The 19,391-nt window shown below is 41.6% G+C and overlaps 1 protein-coding gene across 1 annotated transcript in view; it reads left to right on the top strand.

Moving 5' to 3' along the window:
* The first annotated feature begins 9,649 nt into the window (after positions 1–9,649).
* LOC121446723 (zinc finger protein 431-like) overlaps positions 9,650–19,391 on the top strand; it is an 86,568-nt gene continuing 76,826 nt past the window's right edge. Inside the window, exon 1 of the mRNA XM_041649445.1 lies at positions 9,650–9,755. Coding sequence (XP_041505379.1) covers positions 9,753–9,755 — 3 coding nt within the window. The 5' untranslated portion in view covers positions 9,650–9,752. The remainder of the gene's footprint in view (positions 9,756–19,391) is intronic.

Below are 19,391 nucleotides of genomic sequence, written 5' to 3' on the forward strand. Positions count from 1 at the left end.
GAGGCCTCTCCTTCGGTGGGGCTCCCACCTCTGCTCTGCACCAGCCTGCCTCAGGACCTTCACCCGAACCTCTCAAGAAGCCACTAGGTAGCTTTGCAACGCCCTGGAGCCCCTCTCAAGTCTTGGACGAAGTAAAAATAAAGCCTTTTGAAACAGCAATAACAACAACAACAATAATAAAATAGTATAAGCCTGGTGTGGTTGTGGTGCACACCTTTAATCCCAGCACTCAGGAGGCAGGGCAGATCTCTGTGTGTTTGAGGCCAGGATGATCTACAGAGCGAGTTCCAGGACAGCTATGGTTCTGTTACACAGAGAAATCCTCTCTCTCTTTTTTTTAAAAAAAAGAAGAAAAGAAAAGAAAAAGAAAGAAAGGAAGGAAGGAAGGAAGAAAGAAAGAAAGAGAGTATAAAAATGAATAACCTCTATAACATCGGCTCTGGATACAGCAGCCCCTTCCTCTCATCTCCTCACCTGTGACTGAGAAATTCAGAAACTTAGGACAGGAGGGTCTTCCTGGAAGCTCACACACGGCTTTCTCTCTGGTGTGACCAGACTCAGACCCGAGCAGATGGAAGAGCCCCACCTGCTCCCACAGAGCAGCCAAGGCCCTTCCTAAGCTGGGTAGACATCTGTTCAGACTGGTTTGCAGCTCATGGAAGTCCCAGGGTTCCCCAGAGGGATACAGGGCTTTGGCGATTTGGAAACCATAATTGCGTTTGACGATGCAGCACCGTGAAGGAAAAATTCCTTCACAAGAAGTGAAGTGCCACCGAGACACCAGGCGGCAGGGAGAAATGTCATCGTGTAACACTTGCTCTGGGGCTGTGCTCGTTACTTTCCTCGTGGCTGTGACTGAATACCTGACAAGGACGGTTAATAGCAGAAGGATTTATTTGGGCTCATGGCTTAGTGACGTGGGCCGTTGTAACGGGAAAGGCATGGTGCTAGGCAACAGCTGGGTCCAGCAGGAGACACGGAGAGGCGGTGAGTGAGACTCCCACTTCACTCTGCACCTTTTAATTTTTATTTAGAAACTTTTATTTATTTATTCATTTTCGAGACAAGGTTTCTCTGTGTAACAGCGCTGGCTGTCCTGGAACTAGCTCAGTAGATCAGGCTGATCTCGAAATCACAGAGATCTGCCTGCCTCTGCCTCCCAAGTGCTGGGGTTAAAGGCGTGCGCCACCGCCTGGCTTTTATTACGTGTGTGTGTGTGTGTGTGTGTGTGTGTGTGTGTGTGTGCATGCGCGCATTCATGCATTGCCATGGTGCATGTTTTAGGTTTAAATGACTTGTAGAATTGTTTCTCTTCTACCACATGGGCCCCAAAGACTGAAGTCAGGTTGCTAGGTTAACCAAGCCTTTCTGCACTGACTTTGCTGCCCACCGCCCTTTACTCAGTCTGAGACTCCAGACTGTGGGATGGCGCCACTCCCATTCAGGGTGAGTGAAGACTACCTCATAGACAGATACGGCACAAATGTCATTCCTGACTGTCTTGGTCACCTTTCTATGGCTGTGATAAGATACCACAGCCAAGACAACTTCCAGAAGAAAGTGTTTATTGATGGTTTGCTTACAGTTTCAGAGGGTTGGAGTCCATGACCAGCATGTTGGGGCAAGGGAGTAGCTGGCAGGCATGGCGTTTGCCCAGCGAGCTAGTTAGGAGAAAGGAGTTGGGGAGTTCCCCAGAGGTTAAATACGGTTCTTCAGAGCCTATCATATTCTAAGGCTCTTGCTCATGTTGCTGGATAATAAAATGACACATGGGGTAATGCTGCCCCCTCCTGGACTGTCTGGCACATAACTGACAATTTTTTTTTTTGTCCCCCAGACAATAGGCTTGCTTTCTCTGAGCTTGTTGCTCAACCAATACCTGTGGAACTATTTGGAAACGAATTTTTGCAAAGAAATTGACTCTGTGTGGGGAGGTCTTTGATTACTGCTGTGACCGCTTGGCAAGTTATGACTCTATAGAGTTTTTTTATGTCATTGTGCTTGGCAGAGGTTGGGTGTGCATCCCCTCAGATTCTTCAGTCACTCCCAGTCACCCCAACCCCCCTTTCCTGTGGAGTCATCAGTAATACCTCACCTCGATTCTGCTGGTAGCAGTCTGAGGCTTCTTTCTTGTGCTAATGAATCTGGCTAAAGGTTAAGCTATTTCTTTTCATCAGTAAGCCTCCAGTTCCTTGGAGGTTCTCTGTTGTTCTCTGTTTTAGTGACCCCTGCCCTAACATTTCTTATTCCCTCCCTCCTGCTAGCTTCCAGTTCAATTTATGCTTTTTCTCTGATTTCATAGGTTGTAAAGTTAACTTGTGAATTTTAAATCTTTCCTGGTTTCTTAATAGAAACACGTTGGGACATAAATTTCTGCTTTTACTGTATCACATAAATGTTGGTACATTGTAGTACGTTTGGCAATCTAAGCATTTTATTATGTTCGGGTAATTCTTCTAGATTTAAGTTCTTTGCAGGAGGTGAGAAAGTGTGTGATTAGTTGTTTTTTTCTTTTCTGAGGCAGGATCTTCCTGGGTATCCCAAGTTGGCATTGAACTCATGGTCTTCCATCATCTGCTTCATGACTAACGTCATAAATCTGTCTGTTACTCAGGAGTGTCTTGCCAGGGAGAGTGGCACATACCTACAGTCCCAGCACTCAAGAGGATGAGTCAGGAAGATTTCAGGTTTAAGATCCATCTTGGCTACATAGCAAAACCATGTCTCCAAAAATAAATAAAAGTAAATAAGTAAATAACCAGCAAAACAACAACAACAACAAAACCAGAAACAGCCACCAAGAGCGTCTTGGTTCATTTAGCTGCAGCAAAACATGAGACTAATCAAATTACACACAACCCAACTTTATTTATCACGGTTCTAGGGGCTGAGGTTTTGGTATCTGGTGAAGGTCTGTAAGTTTCTTTGTAGTTTCCAAGATGGCCTTGCTACCTCCTCCAGCTGGAAGGTCCTTAGGTGGTGGGAGAAGCTGATTATGCCTCCCAGGGTCTTACTAAAGTCCCCACCTATTGATACTACCATATTGGGGTGGGAAGATGTAATGGTTACATAGCCAGTTCTAGAGCAGCCAGGACTACATAGTGAGACCCTGTCTCAAAAGCAAAACGAATAAGTAAATAAATAAATAAAATCCACACTTACAAGGGGGAATGTAGCCAGTTGAAAAGCACGTGCCTAGAGCACACTAATAGAAGTTAAGCGGGAGGGGGGGGCGGGGGGGGGGCGGACAAAAGCTTGTCTCTAACATCACAAGACCCTGGATTCAGTCCCTGGAATCAAAAGCAAATAAATAAAAATGAAAGATTTAAGTTGTGACTTACATACAATCTCTCCCAGGAAATGTCCCACATACACTTGAGGGAAACATGAAAGACCCTACAGACCCCCTCCTCAAAACCCGCAGCTAGCATGCTCCCGGGGGAACGTCCCGTTTGCTTAAAAAAAATTCTCCGGGGCTGGAGAGATGGCTCAGTGGTTAAGAGCATTGCCTGCTCTTCCAAAGGTCCTGAGTTCAATTCCCAGCAACCACATGGTGGCTCACAACCATCTGTAAAGAGGTCTGGCGCCCTCTTCTGGCCTTCAGGCATACACACAGAATATTGTATACATAATAAATAAATATTTAAACAAAAAAAAAAATTCTCCGGATCAGCAGCCAGCCTGCTCCCGTAAGAACATCCCATGTGCCTGAGAGAGCAGGAGATAGAGATAGGAAGACTGCAAGGCAAGATGTCAATAAGATAGGATGTCAACAAAGCAGGTTAGCTATAAGATAGGAAAAGGATGATTGTTGCCAGGCATCCATGCTGAGAGAGGAAACCATTCATGCCCCCTGCCGCATTCCGATAACCACGCTTTTGCTTCTGTAAACTTGCTTCTTGCTGACACCCATGCTGAGAGAGGAAACCATTCATGCCCCCGCCTCATTCCGGTCGACCGATAACCACGCTTTTGCTTCTGTAAACTTGCTTTTTGCTCTTCCCTATAAAAAGCCCGCCCTCCAGTTGGCAGGTGCGCAAATCTTCCGAGAGATCTTGCTGCCCACAGGTACCTATGCCTACTCAATAAACCTCTTGCGATTTGCATCCGTGCGGTCTCGGCCTGTTCCTTGGCGTTGGGGAGGTCTCCTCCCGAAAAGAGGTCCTCGTCGAGGGTCTTTCAAACATATTTGTTCAGAAAAAGTTCCCGAGGACTGAACAGATAGCTCAGTGGTTAAGCACAACTTTTTTTGCTCTTCAGGATTTGAGTTTGATTCCCAGCCCCCCTGTGGTGGTTACAAACATATATAACTCTGGTTCCAGGGGAGCTGATGGCCTCTTCTGACCTCTGTGAGCATTAGGCATGCAATTTGTGCGCATACGTATATGCAGGCAAAACACCACATACACATAAAATGAATAAATCTAACAACAATATAGTACCATTTTAAGATTTGGGTTTTTTTCGTGTGTTTCATTTAAAAATAATATGTACTTACATTCTAGGATTTGAAATAGCAGTAGGCTTTTGTTAAGATACATAGTTGTTATTCATATTAAAACTACTTCATGCCGGGCGGTGGTGGCGCACGCCTTTAATCCCAGCACTCGGGAGGCAGAGGCAGGCAGATCTCTGTGAGTTCGAGACCAGCCTGGTCTACAAGAGCTAGTTCCAGGACAGGCTCCAAAACCACAGAGAAACCCTGTCTCGAAAAACCAAAAAAAAAAAAAAAAAAAAAAAAAAAAAACCTACTTCATAACCATTAGCTCCTAGAGGTGTTTGTAACCTGGAGCCCTAGAGTGAGGGTTTGTGTGAATCATAATTGCATTTTAATGCTGTTGAACGTGAATAATGGACAAATGGGTTTTCAAAAGCAGTTCCCACAGTGCACTATGATATGAACCACACTAATAATTAAATCAGTGTTTATATTTTAAAAGAGGAATATAAATGGAAAATATTGTGCATTTATAATTCCCAAACATAAAAGAAGAGAAAGATTGATGGAATTGGAACTACTAACATTAATTGTCAATCATCTTATGCAGGATTTAGAAGTTTTAAAACATAGCGGATTAAGTTTAGTCCAAATCACAATGACAAGGCCAAGATTCCTAGTTAATGATTTTCTTGTATTCTAGGCTAGCAGAAATATTTTTGCTCCTTAATGATGTCCTAGTAATTTGTGAACAAAAGGATATTTGAAGATATTTCTTTCTTTTTTGTTTTTTGTTTGTTTGTTTGTTTGTTTTGTTTTTCGAGACAGGGTTTCTCTGTAGCTTTGGAGCCTGTCCTGGAACTAGCTCTGTAGACCAGGCTGGTCTCAAACTCACAGAGATCCGCCTGCCTCTGCCTCCCAAGTGCTGGGAAGATATTTCGTTTTTAAATATTAGTGTCTACTCTTTATGTGTCAATACCCTGTGAGAATGAAGAATAAAGTAGTTTTGAAAACAAGCCCCCAAAACAAAAAAGTTAATTTCAGAACCAAACCAAGAAAGCTAATCCTCTACCTTTCCACTGCAGAAAATATGTAAAGATACAGAAATGAAGATAAAGGACAGAGAATTTATCCCTGTGGAAGCTTCATCGTGGTTTTTACGTCAGAGTAAGCTAGCCAGAAGAGGGGTAAAGAAGAGGGTTCAAAACCTTTCAGAAAGACATGAAGTTGTTTGTCCTCAGGGAGAGCCACTACCTTATACCTCTGAGGGGCAAAAGCCCACAAAGGGAGTTCCCACTAATGTGAAAAGTGAAATATTTGCCCCTATGTGCTTATGTCTGCAGTTTTGCAGATGGTGTCAGGATAGAGGAATCCAGCCTCAAACATGCCCTGTACCTCCTTCTCCCCCTCACTCCTAGGAACACCTTGCCTATCGCCTTCTAAGTTGTGAGAATACATTAGACTATGGAAATAAAATTTCTGAAGGTGTCCATACTCTTAACACAGGTCAGGAGAACTCATCAAGATACAGAGAATAAACAATGAAGGCTCCTGGATAGTTACAGACAACATGAATATAAGCAACATACTTGTGACTTTAGATTTATTTGTTTATTTATTTATATGAGTGTGTTGCCTGCATTTTGTCTTTGCACCATGTGTGCGTGTTGCCCATGGAGATTGAAAGAGGACATTGAATCCCCTGGAATTGGTCTTACAGATGGTTGTTAGCTACCATGTGGAGGCTGTGAATTAAACTGCAGCTCCATCTCTCCAATTAAACTGAACTAAACTGCAGCTCCATCTCTCCAACCCCCAGGGCAAATGTTTGATATACACATGATTAGAGTATAAGCCAAGATATCATAAGTTGAAGTAAGTAGCCCGTCTCAAGATGTTTACCAACTTCCTGGAGCCCAGGCACCATCAGCCTGCCAGCTCTGCACACTGAAATTCAGAGACCGTATAGACAGGAAGAAAAGCTATAGGAGGCGGGCATGTTGGCACCTGCCTCTGATCACAGCATTGAGGAGAAAGAGACAGGTGAGCGTCTGAGTACAAGGATACCCTGGTCTCAGTTAACTTGGAGGAATGGAGATGCCAAAGCCTGTGAGTGTTTTAAACAGCTATGTACTTTTAAGTCTCTTAGGAAGATACTTTATATTTAATTCAACCCTCATTTAAAATAAGTTAAGATGTTCTCTCCTGTTATCAGTTCTGCTGTTTAACCTTATATTGCAAGGAGCCTTTTCTTCTTTCTGTCTTTTTACGAGTATAAATCTTACCTGTTGAGAGCCAGTGCAGTCAAGCTCAGACCCAGCCCTCCAGGCAGATTCTATACTGTAGTTACACTTAATATACAGTCCTCAACTGTTCAGAGATCTGGGGAATATGGCATTTAAATATTTAACTATTAAAAAAACCTTTTCATAACAAAAAGAGACAGCTTGGCTCCTAGTAGCAGCACTCTATTTCCTCCACAGAAGACAGAAGACAGATGGGCACAAAGCAAGGTCCATCTGCACTTTGCTTAACTGCCAAGGGCTGACCACTGGGGAAAATCGCCTTTCTTCTAAACCGAAGATCTCCAGACAGTGGACAGAATTGTTGATATCGACAGCCTAGCTGCTCGGGTCAAGGTAGGCTTGTCTTCCTACAGATTTCTTAGCCCACAGGATCTTCTGGAGCCTGGCAGGCCCTGCACTAAACAGCAGAAGGCAAATATGACCTTCAGCGACCATGGAGGACCCGGAGGAGTAGTTCTAGCTGCCAACCAAGTAAGTTCTCTGTCGTATTTTTTTTTTTTTTTTTTTTTTGGTTTTTTTGAGACAGGGTTTCTCTGTGGTTTTGGAGCCTGTCCTGGAACTAGCTCTTGTAGACCAGGCTGGTCTTGAACTCACAGAGATCCGCCTGCCTCTCCTCCCAAGTGCTGGGATTAAAGGCGTGCGCCACCACCGCCGGGCTTCTCTGTCATTTTTTAATCAATAACTCAAGTAAAATTTTATCCTTCTCAAAGATCTCTGATGCAGTTTGACAGCTGAAAGGACAGCATCACCAAACAAATTTCAATAAGCTATAAGTTAACAAAATTCTTTCTCACGCTGCCTTTCATAGTCTTAAAAATAATTTTTATTGTGCAAAAATACCTGTCACAGTCATTCTGCTAGTGTTTAAAACTAAAACAAACAAACAAACAAAAAAAGTAAAATAAAAAAAATGAAACTATAAAACATACCTGGTCCCTGGGATATCGATTGATATGAAACCTATATTTTCAGTTAGTGTTTCAGTTAATATTTCTAGTGACTTCCAATACTGAGTATTCCATACCAAGTATTAAACATTCAATAAAGAGTTAATCTGAGAAATTTATGTTGAAAATAACTAAATGATATAATTAAAACCTATAACCCAATGTATGCATTTTGCTTCCCCCAAATGAAGAACATATTGTACTTTTATCTCTTTGTATAACATGCTTACCCCTTTAATCTGTTTTGTAAGGTTATAAGCCGAAATAAAAATTTCAAAGATATGTTTAATAGAAAATAAAATAAAAAAAAACACAAAAACAACAACAACAACAAAAACCTATGTTTTCAGAAACCCCCAAAATTCTTTTGAGTTCCAGTGAGCCAAATTAAAAGATCCACCTTAAACAGATCAGATACACCCCCCTCTCAATTCCCTGGTCCTAAAATTATTTTTCCTAAACTTAACTTTGTCCTGTGTTCTGTTAATACCTTAAATAAGTCTAAGAAACACCCGACATTTCCATACCACAAACACTGTACAGGAGCAAAGAGACCAGCTACTCCAGGATGTGACCAGCACCCAGCCTTCTCAGGTTCCCCCCAAAGACGACACCTGGTGTAACAATGAGTTCCAGGGCTACACAGTTAAACCCTGTCCAGCTTTAATCTGGGTCAAACTTTTGGTAGCAGCCTACATGCATAAAGGATATTGATAAGGAAGCACTCTCTCCTTACCTCTTGCCTTAGCTCTGGGTAGCGAGGCCATTCCTTTGCTAGCATTAGAGCCTACGACTTTGGGATTCTGGTGTCTACCAAAGAGTAGCTGAGACATCCAGCACTGTGAACTGAACATCTACTGGAATCTTCAACTTTCCATTGGTAGCTAGCCATTGTTGTCTAACAATGGACCATGACTCGTGAGACATTCTAATAAACCCGCTTTCTACATACACGGAGAGATTGATTTTTACCAGTCCAGCTCATGCAGAGAGCCTTGAACAATGCAGCCTTGTTTTACGTCTCCTGCCCACTGAGGAAGATGAGCTGGCTAACAATAGTACTCATAGAGACAGTCTTCCTAGCTCCATGATTCTCTGTGTGTTCAACTTACCCGAAAGAGTACACTTTTTTTAATTTTTTTATTTTTATTATTATTATTATTATTATTATTATTATTATTTTATTTTCAAGACAGGGTTTCTCTGTAGCTTTTTTTGGTTCCTGTCCTCGAACTAGCTCTTGTAGACCAGGTTGGCCTCGAACTCACAGAGATCTACCTGCCTCTGCCTCCCGAGTGCTGGGATTAAAGGCGTGCGCCACCACCGCCCGGCTCAAGAGTACACTTTTATTATTATTATTTATTTCTCAAAGGGTTGCTCTGAATTCTGGAAGAAAACTTCAAAAGTAATGGATCCAGCATCCAGCCTTCTGGTGGGCCACATACCTACCGTTGTTTTTGTTTTTGTTTTTTTTTTATCTGGTCCCTGCATTTCTCTCCTCTTCTCTGAAGTGCCTGTGACTAACAGGTAGAAAGTTCCTTCAGTTCACCAGATCTCAGTGAGAAGCCACAGAACAAGTATCTATCTCCTTTTGTGTCCTTAAATCTCTCTTTAAAATTGTTACTATTCCGGGTACACATTGAGGGGAGGGCTGGGAAAACTAGTCACACAGTGTCCAGGAGGAAGAAGGGGAAGTGCCTACCGAGTGCAGGAAGACAGCGGGCTCAGCAAGCGGAGCCAGTGGCAAGTGCTATTGAAATGCAAATCTCTGCAGAACTGGAAAAGGTCTGGGTCTGAGGTGGAAGGGAGAGTCAGGAACCATTGTGCTGTGCCTTTAAGCACACTGAAACCCAAAAGGCCGTGCACTTGTCACTGAGGCTTCATTAGCCAATCAGTACCTCCAGGCCAAACTGCCAATCAGAAGTGGTTCAGGGCCCTTCGGGGAGCCAGACTGCAGGCTTAGGTTTGCGGAGGAGGTGGCCCCAGTGTATTGACGTGTTGTGCATTGAGTGCTGCTGCTGGGAGCTGTGAGGGGGCCGTGCCCAGATCGGAAGCCACGACATGGTGAGCGAGGGGCTGCTGTCCCCATATCGGGAAGATCAGATGGGGAGTTGCTGGAGCCGGGGTGGCGTGGCCTCCCCAGGGCTGGGTGGGAATCTACAGCCGTATTCCTTGTCCTGTGAGCTCCCACGCGGTCCCTGCTGCTCCCTGGACCCAGGCACAGTCCTCTGAATAACTTTGCTCTGTGGGCTGCACCCATGCAGAGCGTTGGGAGCAGGGAGCTGTGTGTGGAACCGTGTTTGGAGTCAACAACTCGCTCTTGGTGCAGCCCTGGAAGGCAGGTAGCCTAAGCTGGAGAGGCATAATTTCTTCAGTATGTTCTAAACGCTCAGCACTTTGCATTTAACCTTTACATGTACGGTTCATTTACAGGTAATTGTGTGTTGGGTAGCGGTGCACATTTAGCTGTGATGAAGACGAGTAGGACAGGGGAAAGGAAGAATGTCTTCTACTCTGGGAGAGTGGAAGAATGTCTGCTAAAGTGAGACTTTCCAGACTAGGGCCCTGTCTGCTGGACTGGAAAGGCAGAGGTGGGAAACCCTGTGCTGTCTGAGACACTTGATCTCTGCTCACCTAGTAGGGAAGCTGCTAATACTCTGAAACCCAGTTCAGTGACCCTTGCTATTGAGAGACTGGCAAGGTTTAGCAATAGGAGTACCAGCTTGCAGGTTCTACAGGCCTAGACATCTTTCGTGGAGAGCCAGCAGTATAAAGGGAGTAGAAGTAACCAATGAGAGAGAAGTTGCAGTCATCCAAGCCCTTTGAAACTGAAGCTCCATGTTTCTTTGACAGAGCTTTAGGATTTCATGTTTTTCTTACTGTGCTTTGGTCTCGCCGTGGGCCTGTCTTCCCTCATTGTATCTCCATTTCTCTCATTCAGAATATGAATGGTGCGCTGTGCTATTGTGTGTAGGAAAGATGTAACCTGTTTCCTGAATGTACAAGATGTTACTGTCAAGAGATTGTCTGTGCGTCTGGAGAGACTTTGGACATTTGGATGGTGGAGGGGTTGTTGCAGATTATGAGGATCGTTGAAGTGACTAAATGCATTGTCCTCATGGTGACCATTTGCCTATAGTGACCTGGGTCGGTGTATAAGTTGATTGAATGTAAAACCTCCCAGATGATGATGGATTTGAACACGTCTCTTTGGTGACTTTCTTTCAATTGCTTGTGAAAGTTTTATTTGGAAGAGACTCTCTGGATAGTTTTCCTCATTGGGAAAGTGATATGGGTATTTTTAATTTCAGTTGATTTCCTGTTCTTTGTGTCTATTGTGTTGTAGTTGATACTACTCAGCCAGCTTCCTTCTTGTGTTGTCGTGTCTCCACCACTGTTAAAGACCCTATCTGTACACCCAACTGGCCCCAGAATGGCCTCAAACTCACTGATCCCCTTGACTCAGTATCCCAAGTGCTGGGATTAAAAGTGGGCCAAAATTCCTGACATTTTTTGTTTTCATCTTTTTGTGTAATGTGCCTGGAATGTAGGTTTTTGACCATGTCAAACATATGCTGTTTTACTGAGCTTCACTTATATCGTTAATTTTTAAAACTTGACAAAGGTTATCATTTGGTTTCCCAGGATAGCTTGTATTCATGGCAAAAATACTGCCTGAGTCTTCTGATTCACTGGACAGCACATACATCACCTTCTTCCTGCCTGTTGCTTTTGTTTTGAAAGTTTTTTTTTTTTAATGAAAATGTGTGTTTTACCTGTAAGCATGGAAATATACCACATGGGTACCTGATCTTCACAATGATCAAAAGATGGTTTCAGAACCCCTGAACTTGTAATAATAGATAGTCGTGTTCCCGAAATAAATAACTACTATTTGAGCCTGCCTGTATGTGATACCGGGAAGAGCTGTAGTAATGAGATATCTCTTCTCCTCATTTATGATCAAAATTTAATTATCAAATGCTTTCTTTTTTTTTAATATTTATTTATTATTATGTTTACAATATTCTGTCTGTGTGTATGTCTGCAGGCCAGAAGAAGACATCAGACGTCATTACAGATGGTTGTGAGCCACCATGTGGTTGCCGGGAATTGAACTCAGGACCTTTGGAAGAGCAGGCAATGCTCTTAACCACTGAGCCATCTCTCCAGCCCTCAAATGCTTTCATCTCTCCTTTTGTAACTGTTTCAACATAGAGTGACTTTTAGTAAAATCTTATTGACGTTACAGTTTAATGTGGGCAGGTTTAGGTTTTTGGAAGTTGAATACAGATTCCTTTGTAGTAACGTCAGTAAGACCATGTGAATTATTTCTTTCTGTGTTGTGGTGTTTTTTGTTTTTTTTTTTAACTGATTTTGGCATGGGAGACAAGGTCTTAGTATGTACTTCTGGCTGTCCTGTATGCTGGCATTCAACTCCAAGGCAAATATTCCTGCCTCTGACTTCTGATTGCACATTAAAAGGTGTGAGCCAATATACTTAAGTCTGTCCATTTTATTTTTCTGTTGTGTAGGTAACAGTTGTTCATACAATTTCACTCCTATGTATTCTGTACCACTGAATTTTTTACTTGAATTTGTATGTTTTTAATAGGCATTTCTCTTGCGAGATGATATCCCATTCACAGCATAAAGAGTAGGTGAAACTCCTATTCAGTTTCCTTCCAAAGTGACTTGGTGATTACATATAATGTCTATATATTTGAATAAGTGCAGGGAGTACCAGAATTATGTGACTATACTGTCAAGGAACTGTACATTTACCATGTTGTCAGTATCATGCTCCCTGTTGTACACATGTATGGGTCATTTCAGAATGCAGTGACCTATGATGATGTGCATGTTGACTTCACTTGGGAAGAGTGGACATTGCTGGATCCTTCCCAGAGGAATCTCTACAAAGATGTGATGCTGGACACCTACCACAGCCTCAGTATCATAGGTAAACCTGAATTTTCCGTCATGTTTTTACATAAGGGGACAGCTGTTCCTTAATTTTTGAAGTTCTTCTGTAATTTGATTGAGAAAGAAGAATGAGGTGAATAAACCAGGCATGGCTCTATGGTAAAACGATTATGGGAATTTAAATTTTGCATAATTTTACATAACATACCATACATTTTTACTCTATTGTAGGATACAGTTGGGAAGACCGTAATATTGAGGAACATCGTCAAAGTTCTAGAAGAAAAGAAAGGTAATTACCATGTGCAGGATGATACATGTGTGCCTCTGGAGGAACTGTAATGTGTCCTGGGGTTTTTATACTAAACAGCAGTGTAACTAAGCACAGATGCATTGATGATTCTTGAATTCTCAAAAACCGTATACCTCAATTTCAAGTAGGTGAATTGCATTTGCAAGGCATTCTTTTAAGAAAGAAGACAAGAAACAGTGCCTTAACAGATATCACCATTTGAATCATGGCTCAGTGAGAGCTGTTCTGTAGAGCTTTCAGTGCATTAATTTCTCACCACTCCTAAGATAAAGTGTATACATAATGAACAGGTGATAAGTACATCCCTCAAGCCTTCTAACAAGCACACAACCCATAGAAAAGCTAGTGTCACTCATGGTCTTGCTGTGACTGTGCTGAGTTTAGTGAGATGGGCTGTTAGGGTCAAGAGCCAAGGTGCAGTTGTTGTGGAGAAACCCTACTCTCCAGCTACATGTGTATATTTGAATTTTTCCATTTTGTTACAAATATGCAAAAATTTTCATATAGAAAATAGTCTGTAAATATAACTCTTTAATAAAGCATCTGCCATCACAGGCATTTTCAAAGATGCAAAAGAACCCATTATGAATGGGAACAGCGTGAGAGTAAACCCGGTGATAAAACCTTGAGATCTGATTCCTCTTTACAACTGGTCTAAATTGTCAAAGTTATTCATGGAGATACAAAGATTCAATGGTGTATTAAATGTGGTAAAGCTTTCCTATATCTCAATTATTTTTGCAGGGCTGAAGGAAATCATCCTGGAGAGAAACCTTCTGTATATAGTCAAGGTACTAAAGCCTTTGCATACGACAGACATCTTCAGAGCCATCAAAGCACACATCCTGCCGAGAAACCCTACGAATGTAATCAATGTGGTAAAACTTTTGCACGAAATTGGCCTCTTCAAAATCATAAAAGAACACACACTGGGGAGAAACCCTATGAATGTAATCACTGTGGTAAAACTTTTGCTCATCCCAGTGCTCTTCAAGTGCATAAAAGAACACATACTGGGGAGAAACCCTATCAATGTAGCCAATGCGGTAAAGCCTTTGCATGGCCCAGTTATCTTCAAAAACATAAAAGAACACATACTGGAGAGAAACCCTATGAATGTAATCAGTGTGGTAAAGCCTTTGCACTACGAGGTAATCTTCAAAGGCATAAAAGAACACACACTGGAAAAAAACCCTATGAATGTAATCAGTGTGGTAAAGCCTTTGCTTATCAGGAATGTCTTCAAAGGCATAAAAGAACACACACTGGAGAGAAGCCCTATCAATGTTATGAATGTGGTAAAGCCTTTATACGTCACAGTAGTCTTCAAACGCATAAAAGAACACATACTGGAGAGAAACCCTGTGAATGGAATCCATTTGGTAAAGCCTTTACACAACAAGGTAATCTTCAAAACCATGAAACAACACATACTGGAGAGAAACCAAATATAATCAATGTGGTTAAAGTCTTTGCATTCGTAAGCAATCTTTAAATTCATCAGAAAAACATGAAACTTTCCAGATTCTAACAGACTGAATATTGTAACTGTAATTCTGCCTTGTTACCTATTTTGTGTTATGTAATTTTACTATGTTTAAGTTAAAACCTTCCTTTTTATTAGACAGAAAGGGGAGATGATGTGGGATTCCCTGATAAGGAAACTAAATTTTAATCTTGGGCTCATACAACTTCTTCCCCCAATCCTGAACTTTAACAGAGCTCCAGTCATTGGCTGCAACAGAGTTCTGCAGCCAACAGGTGACACTCAAGAAGATCTTTGTGACACTCACAAAATAAAACAAAAGGGGAACCAACACAAACCTGTTTAATTTAGCAGGTAAGCTATTGAAAATATTAACAGTAAAAGTCTTAGAAAAGGCAGAATAAAAATTCACTATAATCTTCTGATTCTTTAGAATTCATTACAGATACATCATGTGTAACTTTGAAAAGCTAATAAATTATAAGCATATTAAAAAAAACTTCCAAATTCCAAATAAAAGCATACATGCTCTCAAAACCAGACGTGATATGGATATTCTAGGTTTTATGATAAAAGACATAAAAGGGTGGAAAAATATGTAACCTCTTCACCGCATCTCAGGGCTCATTTCTGACACTTCTTTTTTTATGTTTCAATCGTTTTCATTGAGCTATGTATTTTTCTCTACTCTTTTCCCTTCTTTTCCCATACCTAAGACCAGTCCAAGAGAGGGAGAAGTGATAACATAAGCACAGGGGTCAAGACAATGATGGTGATGCCCACAGAAACAGCTGGCCTCAGCTGGTCAGAGCTTACTGACTCAGGACTGATGGCACGGGAACATGCATAGGATCAAACTAGGCCCACTGAATGTGGGTGTTCTGTGGGTCACTGGCATTGAGACCAAGATTTATCCCTATTGCTTGAACTGGCATCTCTGAGCACATCCTCTTTGGACGGGTACCTTGCTCAGCCTAGAGATAGGGGTGAGGGGAGAGGGCCTTGGTCTTTCTTTGATGTGATGTGTTAGAGTTTGTTGACTGCCCAGGGGAAGCCTTTCCCTTTCTGAGGAGTGGATTGGTGGTTGGATGGGCTGTAGGGAAGGCAGGAGGGGATGAAGTGGACCGGGGATAACAGTGTAAAATGAGAGAAGATTGTATTTTATTTAAAAGATTCTTAATAAAGATAGATTTATAACAGCTTCTCATTGTCGGTGTTGTATAGATCTGAAAGAGCCTATAATTACAGCGTAGGCTATGTCAGTCACATCTGATTTTTGATTTTGGAGTATAGAAAGAAAGTCTGACCTATGCTTATTATTCTGTTTTCTTTGAATTTCTTGCCTGCAGAGAGACATTTGATTCTGGGGGCTGCTGAGCTAAACCAACACTTTAAAGGTATTTTGCCTTAAAAATTTAGGTCTAAGGACATGTTACTTTGGAAAAAAGGCTCTGCTTTTGTTTCCACAAAAGATGAGAACCTGTGGGTGTTGGACTCTAGCATCCAAACATCGAGAAGGAGTCTTCCCCAGAGACCATCTCACACACCACAGCCGATGCAAAAGCATGAGGATTTTATTAATTCTGTCATGACAGGGTCCCCCAGCATTCGGGAAGCCGAGGGACCCCGAATAGCTGGTACAGTCTACTTTTAAAGGGGCCACAGAAGCAAGGGGGGTTGTTTTTTGACTATCCTGATTGGCTTATTCGAAAGGGCTATTACCAATAATTGACTGGAGCGCTGTTGCCAGATCAGATGAGGTAAGAGGTCATTTTGACCCCGTTTCCCAGGGGACCGAACCAAAACATACGTATATGGGTAATTGTTCAGGAACTGAGTATGTGTGAGTGTAGCTGTTAGGTCCTTGGTTCCCAGGGGAGGAGGGGAAGCACCATGGCACAGAGGCTGAGAGGATTCAGAATTGTCAGAAATGGCTTCAGAATTGTCAGAAATGGCTTCAGAATTGTCATAAAGTCTTACATGGGTTCCCACCAGGCTATTGTGGTTTGATAGAACAAGACTCACCAAAAGGTCTTCATGAATACTAAAAGTACTTCACCCAGCCAACCACAGCAAGCAAGCAATTTGAAGAAAACAATGCCCAAATTCCCAAAAGGATTCTTTATAAATGTTTGTTTTCCTTCGCAGGAGGATATGATACAGTGATGAATGTTTTGCATTGGTATGGATCCTGGTCTATATACAGTTTTCTTTATTTTTTTTTAAAGATTCTCTCCTTTTTTAAAAAAATATTTGTTTATTTATTATGTACATAGTGTTTAGCCTCCATGTATGCTATATACAGTTTTACAGTTAATTTTGTTACACTGTGTATGTTTTTTTTGCTTTTATTTAAGGTATTATGTTTGTATAGCTCATTTAAAGATGTATTGTATAGTTAAGAAATAGATTAATAGATCATCATTTATAATAAGTAAACTTATAGTCATGTTAGTAAGCTTTTGTAGGTATATAGAGATGTATTTCAGTTGGATAGATAATATTCAGCACTCCAGAATCTTCAGCATAAGGCCTTTAAAGGTTTTAAGATAGGCTTATGTGGACAGTGAGACATGTCTGCTTCTGGCAGCACCATTTACTTTAGAGACGTTGATGGACGTTGAAGATGTTCCATCTTCATTAACTGAACTAGACATCAAAATTCCAGAGATTTGCCTGGTGGTGGTAGGGCACTCCTTTAATCCCAGCACTCAGGAGGCAGAGGCAGGCAGATCTCTGAGTTCAAGGCCAGCCTGGTCTATAAGAGCTAATTCCAGGACAAGCTCCAAAGCTATAGAAAAACCCGGTCTCAAAAAAGCAAAAATATATTCCGGGGATTCCTTCAACTCTCTGGATTTTGCATCCAGTGTGTGTTGAGCCTTGTTATCAGTCAGTATCTATGAGGCAGGTTTCCCCTTGTATATGACACACATATCTACATTGGTTTGCTAAACATCCATTTTGTACTTTTTTCCTAATTAATACTTATTGAAATAATAATACAATTGCATCATTACTTCCCTTTTCTTCTCCAATCTCCTCTCACATACTCACCTGTAAAGGTGTAAATGAATGCAAACAGATTGTAAAATATATACACAGCTTTAATGGGGAAATTAGACTTACAGTACCACGGGTTTCACGGAGAACAGGAAGCAGAAGGGCCTGGCAGATTTATGCGTAAACATTTGCCTGAGGCGGACACGCCCCCTAAGGCTGGGCTTAACCCTACACTCACCTCTTCTCATGTCCCCCTTTTCATTAATTTTTGTTTTTCTCTCTCCTAAATATAGGAATACAACCAGCTCAGTATAATTTTACATGTGTCTCTATGATCTCAGGACTGATCAATGGGATTAGCTAATCACTGAGTGAGGTGCTGCCCTGGAAAAGACCATTCTCATCTCAGCATTCCCCACTTGCCCATTGTTCTTTATGTAGATTTGAGGCCCCAGGAGCTTTGTACCTTTAATGGTTTTGAGTCTGTTGTTGTCATCTTTGTTTAGGTCATCTTTAAGCAGACCTGTTAGTAGAATCAAAAGGTGTAAGTGTTCTGACCTTTCTAGGAGATAGTCTCATAAGGAAATGTCATCTCCTTTCCCTGTATCTGTTTCCTTGTATTTCCAAGGTGGTTTATGTGAATTTAGATTAAAAAAATTTATATTAATAAATTTTGAATCATATGTTAATGCTTGAATATAGGATTTCATACCAGGTGTTGGGGGGGGGCGAGAGAGAGAGATAGAGTGATGGGGGAGGGCAGGGAGAGAAAGGGAGAGAGATAGAACAGGGAAGAGAGGGGGGTAGTAGTTACCACTAAGAAGGGGAAGAGAAAGAGAGAGTGTGGACTGAGCGTGTCCAGGTTTTAACAGCTGCCTAGGCCATGTGCACTAGGACTTTCATAGGTTTAGCTGCCTCCTGCATAGATCACGTGACTATGCAGTGAATCTCCAGGGATGGGAGCCACAGGCTGGTGTGAGCACCTTGCAGGTGCTAGCAATTGAAACCCAGATCTTCTGGAAGAGCAGCAGGTGTTCTTAACTCTGAGCCACCCCATCATCCTGAGAACAAAGGCTTTGAAGTCATTTGTTTATTATATTTTGAAATTCTTGGTGTCTATTGTAAAGATTCCTTGTTCATCTCTTTCCTTCTTTTAGTTTGTTAAACAAAGGTCTGTGCCAAGTTACACGTGACATTATGGTACCAAATGCATAGCTTGAAGCACAGAGAATTCAGCCACATTGAGAAGTGGAAGGATTTTTTTCACTGTAAGAACACAAGTAATTCTTTTTAAAACAGTTTTTTGGTAGATTCTATAATCTACATTTTTATCTTTCCTATATACTCCCTTATTTTTTAAGTAGTTTCAATAATCTTCTCTTTCATCCTTTCATATCTATATCTCTTTTCCTCCTTTTTTCCCTTTTTAAATTTTTATTTAATTTTTTTTTGAGACAGGGTTTCTCTGTAGCTTTTGAGCCTGTCCTGGAACTAGCTCTTGTAGACCAGGCTGGTCTTGAACTCACAGAGATCCGCCTGCCTCTGCCTCCTGAGTGCTGGGATTAAAGATGTGTGCCACCACCACCTGGCTTTTGTGTTTTTTCAAGACAGGGTTTCTCAGTAGCTATGGAGCCAGTCCTGGAACTCGCTGTGTAGACCAGCCTGACCTCAAACTCACAGAGATCCACCTGCATCTGGCTCCTGAGTGCTGGGATTAAAGGAGAGCTCCACCACTGCCAGAACTTTTTTTTTTTTTCAAAACAAGATCATATCTGTATCTTCCCTATTTTTTCTTTTCAAAACAATAACCTTGAATCTAATTTCCTTTGTTTAGCTTTTTCTCTGACCATTACCCATAACAGCTTGTAACCAATACATTAAACAAAGACAAACATCCATAATCTATTATTTGGGAATGTGGGCAGAGTTTTCTGGGCTACATTCTGCTGACTCAGGGCCCTGATAATCTTATGGG

The sequence above is a fragment of the Microtus oregoni genome, unplaced genomic scaffold (assembly GCF_018167655.1).
Source record: "Microtus oregoni isolate MIOR12 unplaced genomic scaffold, Mior012 000004F_ref0000308, whole genome shotgun sequence".
Lineage (NCBI taxonomy): Eukaryota > Metazoa > Chordata > Mammalia > Rodentia > Cricetidae > Microtus > Microtus oregoni.